Here is a 21110-nt window from a genome sequence, read left to right as displayed (position 1 = left end):
AAACTGAAATTGTTACTATTTTAACCTACGTGTTCTTATGATGTTGATTTTAAAATGATGATCTATGATGATGTTTTTAATCTATTGTGATGATGTTTGTATGCTAATAATTGTAAAATGTCAATGCAATTCAGACGTGCCCGAAGCACTTCGGCACGTCTGCCATGTTGATATTCAATAAAGATTTGTTTTGATTTGATTCTTGGGTTATGCTATTTACAGACAGACAGACAGACAAACAAGCGGACAGACGGACAAACGCTACTGAAAACATAACCTTGACGAATGTAATCAATGAAATATAACTGTGTATTACTGTGCGAGGATTTTAGTGTTTATTTCAAATGACAGTAGATGTGATTCTTTAAGTGACACATATACAGTAGCAGTTATCTATCAGATACATTGTTTAACCATGAGCACTAGGTGATGAATAGGAGACCATACCGTTGTTGATAGCCCGAACTTTGACCCATGCAGGTATCCCATCAGGTATGTGGAAGTTGACAGACGTGTGAGTCGTGTTGCCATGACGATACCAGTCCATCATGTGTACGTCACGTTTGCTCCGTCCGAGCCCAAAGTCAATCTCCCGGATGTCAGATAGAGGATCACTATTTATATCAAAGTATAGCAATGGATAAACTCACTTCGTTCACTGACAGATTGTAAGTCTAACCAAAAACAGGAGACCACTTTATAATTACTACATTTTATCTGGAATTTATTTATTTATTGATCTTAAAAACGGTTGGGTGGTACTTTTAGTTTAAGACAACTGATTACCAAGGTAGCCCAACATAAGACAGAACAAGTTACAAAGGACATACATGTACATGAAGACAATCAATTACTTAGAGATAATAAATAATTTAAACAAAGAGTACAAGTAGTCAATAGTAATGGAATACTTTACGTCATTCATAAAGCCTTTGATAAATCAAGGCTGTGTACCTGACGTTATACTCCGCTGAAATGGTAAAGTCTATTTCGTTATACTGCACACTGTGGACGTGATGCACGAATGGCGGAGTGTTGTCTATAATGTAGGGCGTGGTGTGACACACTGTCGTTGCCATGGCACCGCCGAACTCAACATTGTTGATTGCCCGAACTGTGATATGATACACTCCATCTAAGTGGAAGATACGATCTCCATTAGTATGGAAATTAAGTCCATAATCTTGCTGGAGTCCAGCAACATATGAAATATAATAATAATAATAATAATAATAATAATAATAATAATAATAATAATAATAATAATAATAATAATAATAATAATAATAATAATAATAATAATAATAATAATAATAATAATAATAATAATAATAATAATAATAATAATAATAATAATAATAATAATAATGCTTTTAGCAATTAATAAAACATACAAATCATACTGAAATAATAACAAGCTTGAAAATCAATCATAGAGAAAAAAATGAATTGGAGATCAGAGGTCAAATAAAAGAAATAATATGTATGAAGTGAAAGTAATAATTGATACTTTCTAATCAATACAAAATTAAAGTACCAAAACAGTAAACAAATATTTGAACTGACATAAATAATAACAAACAAGAGTTCCACGATCTCATACCTTCGCCAAAAAATGTTAACCCTTGCGGGTGACGAATTATACAATTTTAATCATGGATTTTGTAAATAAGAGCCTCATTTGCATGGATTATATCAGTTGATCATATTCTCCACCCAATGACAGCCTTATCATAACAAAAAGGCTATTATAGCACTTCCTCATAAATTATGCAAATGAGGTCATGATTTGAATAAATTATGTTTATTGATGTTCACCTTCACCTTCCAACTTCCAAATGTGGCAAGTATGAAATTCGGGGTGCAGCAGTTACAACTATGGAATTATAAGAATTTGCCATTAATTATTCAAATTAGGTCCTCATTTACATAATCTATATCCTCAGATGTTTTCCTCGTTCTCAAGTAGATGTCACAACTGTTTTATAGTTCTATTATCGAACAAATCAGATTCATAGAATTTCCTCATTAATTATGTAAATTAGCTCTTGATTTGCATAATTGCCATCTGATTATGTCAAGCATTACTTCAACTACCGACATACCAAAAATCACGACAATACGTCAACCGGTTCTTGAGTTATCGTCCTTCAATTTTTTTTCAACAAATGCTCCTGCAGTTCTAGAACAAGGCGCTAGGGGACCCAAACTTATGTCACTTTTTCCCTATCCCAAGAGCTATCTACCAACCAAAATTCGTGACCCTAGCATGTACAGAACATGAGATATCAAAACCGGAAGTTCAGCTGCAGTACCTAGGAAAGCCGCCAGGGGGCCCAAAATCTAATCATTTCTAGGTCTCATAAAGTCATACCCACCTACCAAGTTTCATTCCAATTCATCCACTGCTTCTCGAGTTATCTTGCTAAACCACACACACACAAACACACACACACACACACACAGACAAACGCTACTGAAAACATAACCTTCTTGGCGAAGGTAAAAATATGTGTCTTACTGTATTTAGATATTTAATTTTCGATATGTAATGGCAATGGCAATGCACGTTAAAAAAATGTAACCTTTATCTACATTTAAGTTATAACACTTTTACTTTTTTACAATTTTTTACAATACTACCACTTTTAAGAATAAAAATTGATCTGACATTTTACCTGCTAGATCCAGCGGACTCGCCAGACCTTCATGCGTCCATTCTGACACGTCGAACAGGTGCGCATGCGGGTCTATGTGGGGATGCACACTCTGGTCACAAGGGGTTCTCCCAGAGGTCCAGGAGTAACCATGGAGACCGGTCTCGTTGTCATGGAAACCATCCCAGTTTGCTGCATGTGAAATATTAAACATATCGGGATGTTTGTTTAACACCTTTTCACCTCTCCAAAATATCATACTTTTTGAACTCGTAATTCAATCATTACATGTCATGATGCATTGTCCAACGTACTAATTCTTGAAGCCTAGTTTGAGATATAGCCGCTCTCCTGGCTATAGTGCATCGGAATCTGGAAACAATAATAAACTCCGCTGAACTATACATTGTAACATAAAAGAAGCATCCTATGATGATATTTCTATGCTGTGCTAACCTGACACATATCTGTTAGCGCGAGTGTACCGCATGTCCACCAGTGGCTCGTGTCCATTGAACACAGTGCGGGATCCCTCTCCGTCTACCATCCATCTAAGAAAAAGGAGGAAAAAAATAATCAGTTAATTTTTGAATGGACACGGTCTCAATAGTCTCAAAACGTGTGCATCATGTCAGTCAAGCCTCGATCACAATCCGCCGTACGTGCTTTTTGTCCGTACGTTTTTTGGGAGGCTACGTACGTCCGCTACGTTTTTTTCTGAAGGAGTGGCGTCGACGAACGCCACTCGCACGTCACTTGCACGGTTGCGCAAGGTGTAAGAGTGTGGTCTGCACGCCACGTCTGGCCGTGAGCGGTAGCGTGGATCGTACGTTGCGCAAGTGGTAAGTGAGCTGCATGTGCTTACAACGTACGATCTTTGTGCGATTGCAACTTTACCGTAAGGAGGTCGTACTCACATGTGCTTCTTCCGTACGGCACGTACGGGGCACGCGCATCGCTCGTACTCGCACGCACGGGTGGTGAATCCGCAGACCGCACGTAGAAAAAGGTTAACATGCACTTAAAGTTCTACGGCATGTCTGCGTGCTCCCAAATTCGCAGGATTCAGTACGGAGGCGGTACTCACCACGCACGGATGCCCTACGTTTGTCCACGTTTTTGCACGTAGACAGCACGCAGAAGCACGTACGGCGGGCTGTGACCGTAGCTTCAGTCAGGTTTAAGAAATATAACTGGGATCAGATTTTTTGCAAAAATCACATGGTTTGGCGCACTTGGAAATACGCTGTACATAGTATTTATATGGTTACCTGAGAGTTGGTTTATCAACAAGTCATGTTTGGGGCACTCTTTTTTACAAAATGGGGCCGGCTGGGAAGTTAACGTGCTGTTTTAAATCATTTGACGTGGCCCCGTGGACCTTCTACGGCTGCTGGGATCTTTGACGGCACGGATTTTTAAAACCTTTTAGTTAAAAGCAACACAGGGCCGGCTGCCAAAAATACGCCGACTGTCCATTGGGCCATTTTTTTCACAATACTGATCAGCTGTGCAGAACGACGTTTCCGGGAGCCCACCGGAACACCCCTGTTTTGTCCCAAACTGTGCCCGTCCCCCCCGCAAATAATTTCATCAGGTTTGAAGATACTTAGGGTATAGAGTTTTCTTTATACATTCTCGCCGCAAAAGCGCCACCTCCTTTGGCGTTAAATAGCGGCGTGTTGCAGAACTCCAGTCAGAAGCTCTGAGGAAGGTGTCTGATAGACATCGAAACGTAAGCAGGTGAGAACCTCCCTGGTTGTGTATAAAGAAAACTCTATACCCTATGTGCCCGTCCCATTCCGTACCTGACCGGGCACAGAACAGGACACAGCCTGGCTGTCCAGAACCGTGCCCGGAAGTGCTGTCAATCATAGTGATTGGCGGAAACCTAAGCATAATTATTCACGCCCACGATTTTTTATATGGCTAGATTACGTGAGATTTTGCGAGTCTGTGTACAGCATGTGCTTTCAAAACGCAGTTTTCCCACAACTTAGTTTTATGTTTGGTCGATATGAACTTAGATAATAATAATAGAGAGAGACTAGTTAGTACAAGAAAGAAACTCGGTCGGGAAACATGTTATGAGAACTATGTTCAGTCCCCTAGCATGGGGCAAGCTTAAATGATGTGTGGCCAGAACTGTGTGCGGTCAGGCACGGTTCGGGACAGTCCCCGCGTGTTACAGAATGTAGATTTTCCCCGGGCATGGTTTGGGACACAACAACCCCAGCCTGTATCCTCCCGTAATTGTACCCTAACCACTATATAGTATCAGGGAAAATAAAGGGAAAAATAGAAGGCTTTAACCGTTAATTAAATACCTGTGGTTAGGCAGGGGCGTCTGTTCTCCACACCTGAACTGTTCCCAGTGATCCAGGACGAAGTCCTCACACGCCTCTGGCATCAACACGTCCATGATGACGTTCTGTAGTGGGCCGGGGCTGGGAGGGGTGAAGTCTGCCAGAACTCCGCGGGACGTCAGGATGTTGACGTACCCTGGGTGGGAAAAAACGCAGTACACCAGCTAATAGCGTCTCCTTCTAGATGCCATAGTAAGAATTATATATACTTATTGCTAGGGGCCTTGTTGTGCTGAGTCTCATGTTGGGTAGTTGTGAAGTAGCAAATAAATGAAGGTTATAAATATATTGTGATAGAAAGTGTCCTTTATTTGACGCCCTAAGCTTCTGCTTACAAAATTGCACAGAAATGAAATACTGTCCGAATGAAACAAGAAGTGACGCACATTTTACTGGTATACCACACGTAACCGCTAATGGACTATTACAAAATATCCCTTCTCCATTGGAAAGGGCTCATGATATCTTACAGTTGTGCATCTTCTTATTAGCGTTAGTCCACTTCAAGTCACCAAGTATTTGAGTCACACATCGCCATCACCCAACTAGCCACTCTTTGCCCTGATTAGCTGTTGTTTTTAAAGCTTTTCTTTCTTTTCCGAAAAATACAGCATCAGTGTGTCACCGCGGATTGAGCACCAGCTAAGGCGTTGAGTTATAAACCGTGTCATTAATATGTTATGCATTTCATAAAAAAAAACATATTCCGTACCTAGCGCATTGTTAAGATACAAGTTGAAGTAGTATAGTACATCATGCGTCAGCTGCAGGTCTTCATGTTTGAACTCCACAGCATGACCGACACCAAGTCGTTCGAAATTGTGGAAGTGACCAACCTGCAAACAAAGCATTCAGACGTTTTGACCTAAAAGTGTTAACTGTTACAACCTGTTTTACATTGTTATTTGCTAACCATTATTTTCTTAATATCCGTACTAGGCCGGCATGTTATAATCTTCTATATTGTACAAAAAATAACGGTAGTACACTAGTAATTTGTTGGCTGTACATTGACCACAAGATTTGAATATCTACACGCAATCATATAATTTAATAGAATAGGTTGACCAATCTCACCTAACTTATTCACAAAAAGATGCTGACCTGCTACCAAAAATATACGTAATTGCATACCCAGTGAAAAACATACAAAAGTTCTGCATCCTCACATTTGGCCATGACCGTTCTTTCAAGATTCAAGATTCAATTCAAGATTCAAGATGGATTTATTGGTTCTTCGCAGTTAAAAACAACTGAATTGTAAACCAATTTACAAAACATTAGTATATTAAAAACTACAGGTTTGCAATCAATATAGGCGTACGATTAACAAACCAATAAAAATACATGTTCCATACATTATAAATTTCCTGGACAACATTTGATACAGAAACAGTGTACTACATATTAGAAAAACAACAGTCAGGGGTTCAGTCCATAGTTATTGAGGAGCTGGACCATAAACGGTATGGGCGAGTTCTTGTATCTATTTGTTCTTGCTCTCGGACAGTTATTTGTGATCTCTGTGGAGGTAGCCAATCTCTGTACTCAGACCTCACAAGTGTCCTAGCAAACTTCACACACAACTTTCCCTAGACCTATCCACATATCAAATACAATCGTAACATAATCAAAATCTACAATGGCTTACCTTACTTATTCTGACCGCAAATATGCGACAACTCAGCCAAACGGACAGTCACCGCACTGAACATCTCGATACTCTGTTTTCAAAAGTCTATTCAACACCCTGCGTACCTCGTGCATCTTCACGCCATGCCCCTCTATCTCCTCCAGCAGTTCACACGTTCCGTGTCCGTAATCATAGTTGAAGCTGAGACATTTAGCCGGTGGATGTTTCATACACTCCATGGCGCACTGCTGTGGAATGTCTACCCTCAAACTAGCAACCGGAGTGGAGATCACTCGTCCCGTCCTTCCACCTTTTAAGAATAAAAAGGCGTACTTTAAAAAAACTAAGATCACAAATAGCAAGTCATACTTGCAAGCAAGACAGACGTAGAATGTCCAGACTGTGAATGATGTACAAAATGACTAATAAATGGTGGACGTGCCAACCACTAAGTATCTGATACCAGTTCAAAAAATAACAAGAAACAGTCATGCCTTCAAATATCAGACTTATCAACCAAGAATTGAAGTATTCAAAAACTTGTATTTCCCCAGAACTATCGTAAACTAGAACTCGTTGCAACCAAGCACAGTTGGGGCATCATCACTAGAAAGCTTTAAACAACTCCTGCAATATAATGTGCAAAGATTGAGTCTAACAAGCCGTTCGGTGTGATATAGCTAGCTGCCGCCGCGCCGCGTGCCTGCAAAGCTGGTGTGTTACGCCGAAGGGCGGTTATACTGGCTTTACCGATACAGATACAGAACTGATACTAACTATAACTTGCTATTTGTGATCTGAGCTTTTTTTTAAATACAGATATGAAGAAATCTGCAATATCATAACTCTCGAGAAATTTTTCATGTATCATTATGCCTGAGTACCTGTGAAACTCTGTAAAGCAGACCCGGCAGCACTCACAGCCGTGTTCACGGTTGTACTGACGTCATGCCACTGCACAACCTGGTCTCCGTACACTTTCCTGCCATATCCAACACCTTCCTGAATAAGTTAACAAAAAAGATACTTACGTGTAAGGTTATTCACTCATGTTATCAACTAACTAGTTAATCAGTATGGAAAGAAAATCTAAAACCTTAGCTTGGTTCTGGATTAAACACGCTTCTGGATACAACTATATAGCTACGTACAGCGGTATCTATTTCGAAAATCTGCGAATAGCCTGTGTCTGTGATTCTGTCGCACACTGCGCTATGTGTCATTTTGTGGAATCATACTTAAGAAATGTTGATGTGACGTTGATGAAATGTTCTTACTCGTTTAAGAAGAATGGCGGAATCGTCGTGAGCCAAAGCTGACGCGCGGAGGATGCTGGGATGACTTGTGCTCAGGAAGTCAGGGGTAACCCGCCCTCCAGGTAAGGTGACGTCATAAGTGGGCAGTTCACAGGTGATCTTGGCGGTTCCTCCGCCAGAGTTTGTCCCCGTGACGGTGAAATAGAGCGGCACACCTCCTTTCATTTTCTAGATATGACCCAAATTGAGCTTTTGAGCAAAATAGCTCTGCATCTGATACAATGTATAATATATCAGCCGTTTAATAAACAATTTCAGTTCGGTGAATGCATGCTTGATTTTAAGTACAGACTCTGCATCTGCCTCTAGGAAGTGTTTTGTTGAGCTAATGTGCTTAAATGGTCCATTTTTATTTACCTCAATGTTCACCTTAAAGCAATCTATCATACGACTTACATCTTTTTGGTTGCACTAACGAACTTTACCTGTTCGAAAGTTGTGAAAACTAAAAAAAAAAGACTAAAGATCAATACCTTAAAAATGACATTTGACGGTCCTCCAAGTGCTTCATTCCTCACTACGTCATGTCCACCCCTGTACGTCCCGACATCGTACGTCAGCTTCACCTGGCTCTCGTCATCTTCGGCGGCGACCTCCAGCTGAAAGGCGGGTTCTACAACGTCTCTACCTGCGAGCTGCTGGACTTCACAACGTGTGGTGATGGCGGCCCTCCTCCCAACGGAAGTTGCTGCCTGTTGGAAAACGACGTTAAAGCGACAGACGAAAATCATTATCTATTTATTTTTATTCCGAAACATGTAATCACAAGAGGTGGTGACGACACACTCAAGTTTTTTCAAGTATTTAAATTAAAGTTTTTTTCTTATATTAATGCCGGCACCAACACAGGGACAGTACAATACTCATTTACACCTGGGCGAAGTGAGGAAAGTCGTGTAAAGTGCCTTTTCCAAGGGCGCAAGATCGGTGGCATGTCAGGACTCGAGCCCGAGGCCTCTGGTTCCGAGTCGAGAACGCTGCCGCTGCGCCACACGACCCCACGAAAATCATTATTGAAGGTTATAAATATGCTGTGATAGAAAGTGTCCTTTATTTGACGCCCTACTCATATGCTTACAAAGTTGCACAGAAACAACAAGAATTCCGAGACCTCATACCTCCATGAAATATGGGCTTGATATGTAAATGTAAATTTCCTCTTTAATTATGCAAATTACCTCCGCATTAACATGATATATGCATCGTGATGTATGTTAACTTTTGATTAACTTAGAGATGTCCCAAGTATGACATTCTTATTATTCACAATTAAGAAATCATAGAATTTTTGCATAAAGTAAGCAAATTAGGTCATCATTTGCATAATTAGTATCTGTTAATGTTCTGCCTGCCATAGGTTACATACATTACATGTATGAAAGTACTATAATGTAAAACACTGTAATTATAGAATTTCCTCATTAATTATGCAAATAAAGTCTTCATTTACATAAGTTGCATTTAATTATGTACATCTCTCTCTCAGCTACCTACACACCAAAAATTATGAAAATATGTTGTTCCTATCTGGACTTATTGGCTTTTGAACATTTCGCCAGAAAGTGTCCTGCAGTTCCAGAACAAGCTGCTAGGGGACCAAACTCACACCACTTATTCCTGACAGGGAAAGCTATCTGTCACCATAAAGTCAAGACCATAGCATGTTCAGGATAAAAGATTCAAACACCGGAAGTTCTGCTGCAGTACCAAGGTCATCCACCAGGAGGCCCATATTTAACCTTGACCTTTGTCTTCCTATGACTTACCAACATACTAAATATCATCATAATCCATAAAGGCGTTATGAAGTTATGCTGACTACAAATGTGCGGAAACACAAACACACACACACACACACACACACACACACACAGAGAGAGAGGGAGAGAGAGAGACACACAGACAGACACGTCAAAAACAATACCTCCATTTTTCATGCAGATAACAATACTATAAAGATAGAGAGAGATTGTCGACACATTTCGACAGTTTATCAGGAACGTTTTTGCTGAAATATATAGGTAAGTGCGTCGTACTTTCCAAAAGATACATAATGTCTCACTAAGGAAATATCAAACTCTCAGAAGAAAAAATGCCTATAGCAAATTCAGGTTTTATAAAGTGTGATAGATTAAGGCTATGTTGATTTCATTATACGGATGGCATCCGCGCCCGAATTCACCATGCCAGTAAAATATGATTATTCTGTGTGTTTAGTCATTTGTTTAACCTTCATGACCACTTAAATTTCATAATAGGGCAACTTTTTGTGCCAAAATTTTCTATTCACACGCTCACATCAGTTCTAGGGTTCCCATGGCCAAGAGGATGTCATCCGTATAATCAAACCAACATGGCCTAATGTATCAAAATTAGTTCTTACGTCTAATTTGAAGTTCCTAAAAGTAGGTGGAGAAAGGTCTCGCTCTGGAAGACCTGTGTTGAAGATGTTCGCTGTGACAGGAGGCGTCTCATAATGCCACATCAGGATGTTGAGTAACGTAACAGGTGGGAGGAAGGGGATTTCACTTACTAAAAGCCCACGGAGTTCCAGTCGTAGTGGAATCATGACCATATCCATCCGTGCACTATAGTTGTAGAACAGGAACGTTGTGTATAATATGCAACATGGTAATGTAAGTCTTTATATCAAGGTAAATTTTAATAAAACTCCAATCTCATTACGAATCTAGATCTAGATCTGCCCTTACGCAGTAAGCACAGCTTTCCTACTTCTTTAGAACACCGATATGGGCACCCTACATTATAAAACGGCATGTCTACGTGTAGCCCAATCAATGTAAAACTCTGTCGTTAAAATCTTTTATCAAAATGTATTAAAACTATTCCATCACATTTAGATGTTGAATATATTGATATTTTATACATAGGTCATGCAAAAAAGTTTTCTAACCCGATAGTCATCGGAAACTTGCTGAATCCAATTTCTGCCCTTGTTGGAAAGTCAGTTGTCAGGACATGTCCATCTAACCGCAGCTCTGCACTCAGGAGCAGCAACCAGACACCGAGACTTGCACTAACAATGGCACCGACTTGTGGGGTTACTTGGCCCTGTAAAGATATATTAAACATACAATCATATCGCCATTAACCCACATAAAAATCTGAATGTTTACTGGATTATTTTCAAAGTAATGAATGTATATATTAATCAATGTATAACCAAATAGATTGAGTTTACGCATTGTAAACGAAAAAAAATTCGTAATGTGTATTTGTAACTTTTGTTTGTCGGTGTTTATTCTAATGTGATATTTTATACTCATGGAAGCTACCACAGTCCCCGATACTCCAGATGAGGATGGGACAAGGTGAATGGTTGAAAGATAAGTAAATATCAACTTACATAGGCTGTCATTTTCATCAGAGATACTCCAGCCTCCAATTTAACGCCGAGACTTCCACCAGCTCCAAAGCCTTCGACAAAGTAGTATTTATTAGTAGGGGACAGAAATATTCATAGTCTCCATACAGTCAAATTAAGGGATGGTTTGCTATCACTGGAATGTACATATCAATCAATCAATCAATCAATCAATCAATCCATCAGTCAATCAACCAGTCAATCAATCAATCAAATGGCTCATTTGTGAAACCAAACAAGAACTTGTAGCCATTGGCTAAATTGTGTCTTGCTGTACAATTTGCTTTCTTAGTTACACGCTAATTACCTAAGGATAGCAAATTCAAGTTCATCATTAAAACAGTCTATGACATAATTATATGAACTACTAACATTTACAGTATTATACATGGTAATAACAGGAATAGAGGAAAGACTAAACATCCTAGTTAGCCGCCATAACATAGTTATGAAAAGTTGTATGTGCAAATTATAGTAGTACGTCAATATTCGGGTCATTTTGCGGGATAGGTGATTTTGACTGGCATTTCCTGTGTTTTTATAGTAAAGTAGTCAAGTCTTACCCAGGTACATAGGAATCGGTCCAACCATGAACTGAACTTTGACATTGAAGAACGTTTTGTCCCATGGTCCCATAGGAAATGTCCCCGTCAAGTAACCGTCAGCCATGCCCAGCTCTATCCCCAAGTCCTTCATGTCTGACATCAAGTCGAACAGCTTAAAAAAAAAACATTAAAAGAACTAGAAAGGCCAATATTTGCTTTGGAGCAAATACAGCGATGGGTTCACCACATTTTACCACATGGCAGGGAAAGAATGAGAAACACAAGGGAAAACAATGATTTACCAGGTTTCTAGCTAGGATTTTATTTTAGCGCTGACCTGACGCACGTCGAGGGAGCGAAGCTGATTGGCTGTTGGGATTTAACTTGATTAACACCTGCACAGAGCATTTCCACCTGCACAGAGCATTTCTTGCTGATTGGCTGTTGGGATTTAACTTGATTAACACCTGCACAGAGCATTTCCATACTGACAGTATGTCTTTATTCAAGTGTTTTGGTAGGTATTTCAAGCTTTTCTGCTCCAGCATTGGAATGCGGGACATGAACGTTTTTTTATTTATTTTGAAAATCAACAGTTTGCATTATGCAATTAAAAACCCTAACCAATAAAGTAGGGAATAGCTATCCAACTGTTGTTTTAGTTGTATGTTACTTCATATTATAGTTATATCAATGTAAATCATTGTTTTCCCTTGTGTTTCTCATTCTTTCCCTGCCATGTCGTAAAATGTGCTGAACCCATCGCTGTATTTGCTCCAAAGCAAATATTGGCCTTTCTAGTTAGTATTTTAGTTTCTAAGTACAAATATACATACTTATTTGATGTAATGAAAAAATAGCTTTTCTAAAAACAATTTTTTACATTTTTTGTGGCTAAAAGGCAATCGATGTAAGGAATCTCCTACTCTTACACCGTTATGAAATACACAAAAAAGTTTTAACTACTATTTACATCCATTTCTAACTACTTTAAAAAAAACTGTTATTTTACGTAAGATGATGATAATACAATAAACGTCATGGAAGTTTCGTAAAATGTGAAATAATGTATGAATGTTTACAACATTTCCATTATGGGTTAACATCAAATCATTCTATGTGTAATAATCAACGCAAGCTATAAAATGTTGTTTGTCAGTAGCATAAAATTACTCACCAGAGGTTTAACAGCTTCTCTGATTGAGTTGATAATAATGGAAAATTCCCTAGATAGTGCGCTAAAATCCAGAATAGGAAAATCCAGATCAGGAAAATCCAGATCAGGAAAATTCAGATCAGAAAGACAGCTGCCGGGACGGAAGAAAAATATTTCTTTCCCCAATTGTGCCAAAGTCATCTCCATCAGGTTCACTGTAAAATATAATCACGATTATTGGTAAGGAGACAGCATGTAAATCTTATGGAGGACATCTTCCGCAGACTCCAAATCTAATGCGAGCGGGTGAAAAAAATTGCAAGGCGGACTAAAATAACATGATAACTACATTTTCGAATGTTGAAATCATGTTGACGTCAAACAAGAAATGATACCCATATTGTGCTGAGTTTACTGCCAACGATTACAACATCCATTTCTCAATGAAATAGCTTTAAAAATTTAATCATTGTACAAATGGTTTTAATTTAGTTGGAAAATCACATATACACAGCCACGTTCAAATATAAAAGTAACAAGAATTCTGAGACCTCAAACCTCCATGAAATATATGTTTTTGTAAATGTTTTTTGTCACATTGACTATGGAAATAAGGTCATAATTAGCACAATCTAGTTCAATTTATGGTTTTCTAAATATTTTAAATGTAAAATTTCTCTCCTTTGTCATACTTTATTTCAACACATCCTCATTACTTATGCAAATGACCTCTACATTAACATAATATAGGCGTGGAGATGTTAGCCTTTAAGTAACATACACGTCAAAGAATTTCCCAATTATGCAAATTAGGTCAAATTTGCATAATTGGTATCTTTTGATGTTCCATTTGCCATAAATTACATACATTACACGTACGCGGTTCCTATAAATCTTCCTCATTAATTATGCAAATTAAGCCCTCATTTGCATAATTTGCATTTAATTATGTGCAACTTTCCCTCAGCTACCTACACACCAAAAATGATGAAAGTACGTTGTTCCTATCTGGACTTATTGGCTTTTAAAAATTTCACTCGAAAGTCCCCTGCAGTTCCAGAAGAAGCTAATAGGGGGACCAAACTTACACCGCTTATTTCTTACAGGATAAGCTATCCGTCACTAAAAATCAAGACCATAGAATGTTCAGGACAAAAGATACAAAAACCGGAAGTTATGCTGCAGTACCAAGGTCGGCCACCAGGAGGCCCATATTTGCCCATATTTGATCTTAACCTTTGTCTTCCTAAGACCTACCAATGGACCAAATATCATCACAATCCATAAAGGCGTTCCGAACTAATTGTGCGGAAACACAGACACACGAACACACATGCGCCAAAAACAATACCTCCATTTTTACCTCCATGGAATGGAAGGTATTGTTTTTGGCGCGTCTGTGTGCGTGTGTGTGTGTGTGTGTGTGTGTGTATGTGTGTTTGTGTTTCCGCATTTTTGAACCTTCATAAGTCCATAACGCCTTCATGGACTGTGGTGATATTTGGTATGCTGGTAGGTCTTAGGAGGGCGAAGGTCAAGGTCAAATATGGGCCTCCTGGTGGATGGCCTTGGTACTGCAGCAGCACTTCCGGTTTAAGGTTGAGTCAGGACATGGCTGAGAGGAATCTCCTTTATACTTGCGAGGCAGTGTAACAGATGTGGCTATGCCCAGCGAGGCAGCGCGCTCCCTCAGGGGAATAGGTGACCTATTTCAGGGCAAATGTGGCAGTGCCACTGTATGGCTGTGTGTTTGAAAACAAACAACCTGTGTTATTACCTCCATGAAAATGGAGGTATTGTTTTTGTTGCGTCTGTCTGTCTGCCTGTGTGTTTGTGTCTCCGCACATTTGCGGCCAGCATAACTTCATAACGCCTTTATGGATTGTGATGATATTTGGTATGCTGATAGGTCTTAGGAAGATGGTGGATGACCTTGGTACTGCAGCAGAACTTCCGGTTTTTGTATCTTTTGTCCTGAATATGCTATGGTCTTGATTTTTTGGTGGCAGATAGATTGTCCTGTCAGGAATAAGTGGTGTGGGTTTGGTCCCCCTAGCAGCTTGTTCTGGAACTGCAGGGGACTTTCGGGCGAAATCTTTAAAAGCCAATAAGTCCAGATAGAAACAATGTATTTTCATCATTTTTGGTATGTAGGTAGCTGAGAGAGAGATGTACATAATTAACTGCAAATTATGCAAATGAGGATTTAATTTGCATAATTAATGAGGAAATTCTATAATTACAGTGTTTTGCATTATAGTACTTTCATACATGTAATGTACTAGTATGTAATCTATGGCAGATGGAACATCACCAGATACCAATTATGCAAATGATGACCTAATTTGCATAATTAATGCGAAAATTATATGACTCCTTAGTGGTAAATGATGGGAATTTCATACTTGGTACATGTGTAAGTTAATCAAAAGTTAACATCACGATGCATTTATTATGTTAATGTGGAGGTAATTTGCATAATTAAAGAAGAAATTAACATTTACATGTCAAGCCCATATTTCATGGAGGTATGAGATCTCGGAACTCTTGTTCATGGAGGTAATAATAGTCTTCTCTGAAGTAAAGTAAAAGGCAAAACTTTGGATTTGAGCCTCGTTGTGTCTCCCCTCTCTCCACATTTATCTAAAATCCATCATCCGACATGGCAACAGAGATCATTAATTTTCGGCATGTTGGCCACTGTCAGAGGTCAACTTTTTTTCTCCAAAATCAGGTGGAAAATTATTTGCTCTTAAACTACTTGTTGTGGCCTAATAACAAACTACTTCTTAACTTTCGAACGATTGCACTTGCAACATTATGCAACAAATCCATTAACTGATAAAAGTCAATTAATAATAAAGATACTGAAAAACTGTCACCATTTCAATTGATTTTATCACCCGCTTTTTTAGATTTGCCACAGAAAGGTCTGTTGGACAAACTTTGTTTACCTCGGCTTAACTAGTTTACTTCTTATTATCTCTTATAAGTTATGCTTGGTTTTTGCAACATCATGTTTTTTTTTACTAATTTTGGTTAAAACCTATGACGTTCCCAACTTAGGTGTAATAAGAATTGACATCGGAATGCATGTACTGCCTATTGCTTTGTGCAAGAGTAAAATTATATATCAAAATTATATATTAAAGCATATTTTGAAATCCTATGTGTCAGTTACAATTGTTTCGACAAGAGTCTCATGTGTTACCTCGACCTCCATTAGAAGATTGGGTGAGGCCTCCACTCGAGCAAGAAGGGATATCGATTTGAACACCCTTCAAGATTTCCAGTGATGGCAGACAAAGGTCCTCGGCGCAAACCCTAACAGAAAGATATATCTGCGGAAGCAATATTAAAAGATGTGTTAGTAAAGCTCTGTTGCATACAACAGTACATCACTGAATTTTTATTTCAGCCCAGACACGGAATTTTCTTCATGTTTCTTATCGTCATACCTCTGCCAGTTCTGCTTTAAATTTCTTCATTTTTGTGCCAAATGACCAGCAATTTATATCGAAAGAAGAGTGGACGAATATCCTCAGGGGATTTTCTTATATTTATACAAGCATTAGTATAATAATTTTTATTATTTACCATTTTCCGATAATATCTGTACGTTTGGGGTGCTGGCGACGTGATATGAAATTCAGTATGGTCGTTGCAATTGCTGAATATGAGGATTTTTTGCCCGTTTTCATGTCCAAATGTACGGTATTGTGGGGTGTGACTTAGCACAATGGAATTAAGAGCAAGATCCAATTGGCATGCATCCATATACTTGGTTACAAGCTGTGTCATTCTTGCTGATTGCATTGGCTGTTGATAAATTAGTTTAACTTTATGTGCTTTTAATACAAGCACATGGGTTTATCTTTTTGGGCCAAATGACCGGCAGTTTGCAGTCTACAAGTATGTTGGCTACATGGGGATTTTGAAAACACCTAATACAAAAAAGCACTACATGGGAACTTTGCAAATACTTGCGTTACTGTATGCAAGTTTCAAGAACATTCTACTGAAAAGCATTGTATGGGTAATTTGGGACCACATTGAAACACTTATATACTGAAGAGCACCGCATGAAAAATATTGACCTGGAACAGTACATTTTGGAACGATGAGAGACTTGGAGTGAAATATCGTATTTACTCTCGAGCAAATGGCTGCCTTAAGTATCTACTTATAATATACAATGCTGCACATTGCCAATTTCAATGGTCCTTTATTAACAACACTAACACACCATTTTCTTTTGCAATGCATAAACAGCTAAAATAACACACTACCTCACTTACGTTTTGAAATCATGAATCAACTAATCGTATTTCTTCAACAGGTTAATGAAAAGTAGATTTTACCTCCACAAATGAACTCCTTCTCTTGATTCTGAAACTTCTCTGAAGTTTCACTGAATCCAAAAGGGTCCACGACTTGTCAAAACTGAAGTCATCCTCTTCAGCTGATAATTATATAAAGTAGGTTGCAGTCACATCCTCAAACACCTTATTCGTATAATGATATAATGATATGAATGTGATTGTATTCTTGCCATGATATAACAAGCAAAACACACCTTACTTCTAGTGTTGCACAAGATGATGCGATTTTCTAACTTAGCGAATGAGATGATGTTTTAAGAGATCCATACTGTCATTGTAGTTGCTAATAGTCTAAAGTTTATCAAACATTGCAGTGTTTTCATGAAGTGCAGACTGATTGTACGCACACATACCAAACATACACAACATACCAAATCCATGCGGGAATAAGTTTTTCGTCTCCTTCATCGGTCCAAGTTCCATCGTCAGAATCATGGTGCAGGGATCCAGGCTCACAGAAGCCCTGACGCTGAAGAGGTTGAACGGCGGTACGGAGATGGACAGGCAGCAGCTGAGACCGAGACAATTATCTTGCATACGGCAGTGTATGGAGTCGAGCTTGTTGAGCTTCTCGAAAATGCCAGGACATTCTATACACAAAACATGAAGATGTATAAATAAAGTCAGATTTGCATAATTTACGTTTAGCGATGTTAACCTTTGTTGTTGGAATCTCCTATCGATGCGACAGATGTGTAGGCGTACAGGTCATCATTTGCCGAGGTGGGTCCTCATATGGGAATAAAGACCAATTTTGGACGCACATGAGCGGCAGCAGATGCTGCATGGGAAAGGACTGAACAGGGACGGAGCATCGTTTCCTCCTCTCTTTGTTCTCCTTTATGGCAGCTGCTCTGTTGGCCTCGAAAGTCCTAGTGCCCAGTGTACACTGGTTTCTCCAAGCAGTTCTGTCATGGGCGATATCTCCCCAGGAGTTGACATCAATGTTAAGGTTAACCTTTACGTAACTTTCAAATGGCACAGGTCCGAAATTAATACCGTTTATCACAATAGAGTTTGATTATTTTCTCATTGATTATTAAGGTCTGCATTTACGTAACCATCATCGAAGAGATACATTCTTCGTGTTAACGCATAAAACAGAAACATCTTCCTGCGGAGTGCAATTCAAAAACGTTTCAAATGGTTATTATTAAGTAAAACAAACGCTGCATAATGAATAACGTGATAATTTCACATGTCACTTATAATTACCTGAGTCAGAGGCTGAATATCTCCGAAGAAGAGCATCACGGGACCCGCCCGTCTCCCTTTCTAACTTTTTCAGCTCCCATCGCAATTGTTCGTCCGTCATGCTCTTTGGTAATTTACAGGAATCTAGGCATTGCTGGAGTAAATAACACTCAAAATTACTTTTAACTAACTAAGGAACGAAGGATACATGGATGTGCCACCTGGCAAAGTGATCAATAGTGTTCTGTATAATCTGGCTGTAGATTTGAAAATGTTTTCAAAGACTTGTTTGTAATTGACTGACAGAAAAAAAACTTAGTTATCTGTCTTGACATTCATCAGCATTTTACAACATTTAGAAGACAGTGCATATAAGATTAATTTTTATGACCTGTTCTTGTAACATACCTGCAACTCCCAAACAAAATGAACAGTTCTGTAGCACAACAATAAATAAAAGAAATAATGGCCTTACCTCTAAGATGTTGAGTATACTTCGTAGGCCGTCTCCACATCCAATAATATCCAGAATATGTACAATTGTTGACACTTTTATGTCTTGTAGATTTAGAGAGAGATTCTTTGTAACGTCCGCTGAGTCGCCAATGCCAAGCAGGTCCAGAAGATCTATTGAATGATATCATTTGATAACTATTTACTTCTTTTTCTATTAAGCATGGAAAAATGAGCTAAGTACGAAGTTTCTTTGAACATTTGCCGAAAAAAGCATCTCTATATGATGCTTTATAGCTATACATTTACATTTATTGTAATTTGAATAGAAAGAAAGCGAATGCCACCAGTTAAGTACTGTAGAAACTCCTAATACAACAAGAAAATTTAAACTTGTTGTATCGAAAAACATTCGTGATCTTTTTTCTTTACTATGACTAAAAAGAGAGAAGAAGTTGAGTTTATCTAATCTAACTAATCTAAGGAACTTTTTTCTATACTATCATGAAAGTTCATCTGTGTTGGTAGTTACTTTTTAGAATTAAAAAAAAAAAAACTTTTGATCCAACACAAAAAGTTGTCTCATCTAGAGCTTTCGACCGGTCACTCTGGTCTTCCTCAGTAGACTGCCCCGGTGAGGCTTGTCACGTGTTTTCTTTGAAGTGTGAAGTCAACACTGGGTCATAGGTATCTGGAAAACTGAAAGCCTGTGGCTACCCCCAGTGGGCCATCAACAAAACTTGTCCCAGATCACCCAACACCAAGCCTTCAGCAGGAACAAAGTCCAAGGGTTTGGTCGTCCTTCCATACATCAAGGACTTGTCGTAAGCGCTCAGAAGGATTTCATCTCCCACGGGATTTAACCTTCTTCAAACCGACCACGACTTCAAGACACATTCTCGTTGCACCTAAACAACCCCCCCCCCCCAAGGAGAAGAAGTGCGGTGTCATTTACCACATTTCCTGCCAGGGCAAAAGTAACAAAGGGCCCTTTCAGGAAACATACATAGGAGAAACAGAAAGGTCTCTGAAGGCCGGGTTCCAAGAACATACACGTCCAAGCTCAGCCAGTTCAAGACGTGTCCACATAGACACATCCACATAGAATTACCTGGACACATTGTTTCGCTTGACACGTATGGATTTTGGACACCGAATAAGACTATTTCCCGAGATAAGTGAAAGAGGCTATTTACAGTTGTCCTAAATCAGTTAAGATGAATGCATACACTAGTTCAGTCAGACCACATCTTGAATACGCTAGCGCTGCATGGGATCCGTACTACAAGGAACATATTCACAAGTTAGAATCGGTCCAGAAAAGAGCGGCCAGATTTGTTTCCAATACCTATGATACTTATGCCAGCACTACCAAATTGGTCACAGATTAAGGGTGGGACACATTAAAGGACAGACGCACAGCAAGTAGACTCACATTACTTCAGAAAGCAAGACACTCAAAAACAGCCCTTCCGGTCAAAACCTTGTTGACGCCTATCCCGCGCCAATCGCGACACTTCAACTCCAACTCATACAAACCCCTAACGTTTCACAAAGACTGCTACAAATATTCATATTTTCCTCAAACTGTCAGAGATTGGAACATTTTGCCCCAAGAGATAACTGATACTGCGGAACCCACGAAGTTCAACGCTGCAGTACTTCAACACCTAAAGAAGCAGCAATAGCGCATCGCACAGCTCCAATGCACGCTTTACCCCAATCTAGGGGTGTTGTGCAGAACCCGTACAAGACAAGACATCAGGGCCCATCACCCCTCACTGAACCACGACGGGGGACGACATCGTCTACCACATACCTTTGACCCAGTGTTGACGTCACAGTTCAAAGAAGCTACGTTACAAGCCTCACTGGGTCAGTCTACTGAGGAAGACCAGAGTGACTGGTCGAAAGCTCTAGGTGAGAGAACTTTTGTGTTGGATCAAAAGTTTTAACTGTAAACATATTTTTTCATGTTTTGTTGCGATCTGTACCTAGCCCCGTGTGGCAAATAATGAGACAA

The 21110-nt window shown here is 39.2% G+C and overlaps 1 protein-coding gene across 1 annotated transcript in view; it reads right to left on the bottom strand.

The window, feature by feature from the left end:
* Positions 1-21110, bottom strand: part of LOC109476464 — a 105783-nt gene that overhangs the window by 47995 nt on the left and 36678 nt on the right. Inside the window, 13 exon segments of the mRNA XM_019777398.1 lie at positions 2679-2849; positions 3114-3208; positions 4985-5159; positions 5736-5859; positions 6782-6966; positions 7541-7658; positions 7934-8140; positions 8446-8664; positions 10356-10560; positions 10887-11044; positions 11340-11410; positions 11921-12074; positions 13080-13273. Coding sequence (XP_019632957.1) covers positions 2679-2849; positions 3114-3208; positions 4985-5159; positions 5736-5859; positions 6782-6966; positions 7541-7658; positions 7934-8140; positions 8446-8664; positions 10356-10560; positions 10887-11044; positions 11340-11410; positions 11921-12074; positions 13080-13273 — 2076 coding nt within the window.

Source organism: Branchiostoma belcheri, unplaced genomic scaffold, assembly GCF_001625305.1.
Source record: "Branchiostoma belcheri isolate BF01 breed outbred unplaced genomic scaffold, Haploidv18h27 scaffold38, whole genome shotgun sequence".
In the NCBI taxonomy this organism is placed as follows: Eukaryota; Metazoa; Chordata; class Leptocardii; order Amphioxiformes; family Branchiostomatidae; genus Branchiostoma; species Branchiostoma belcheri.
The sequence above is the reverse complement of the archived record's forward strand: the minus strand, read 5'-3'. Positions and strand labels throughout refer to the sequence as shown.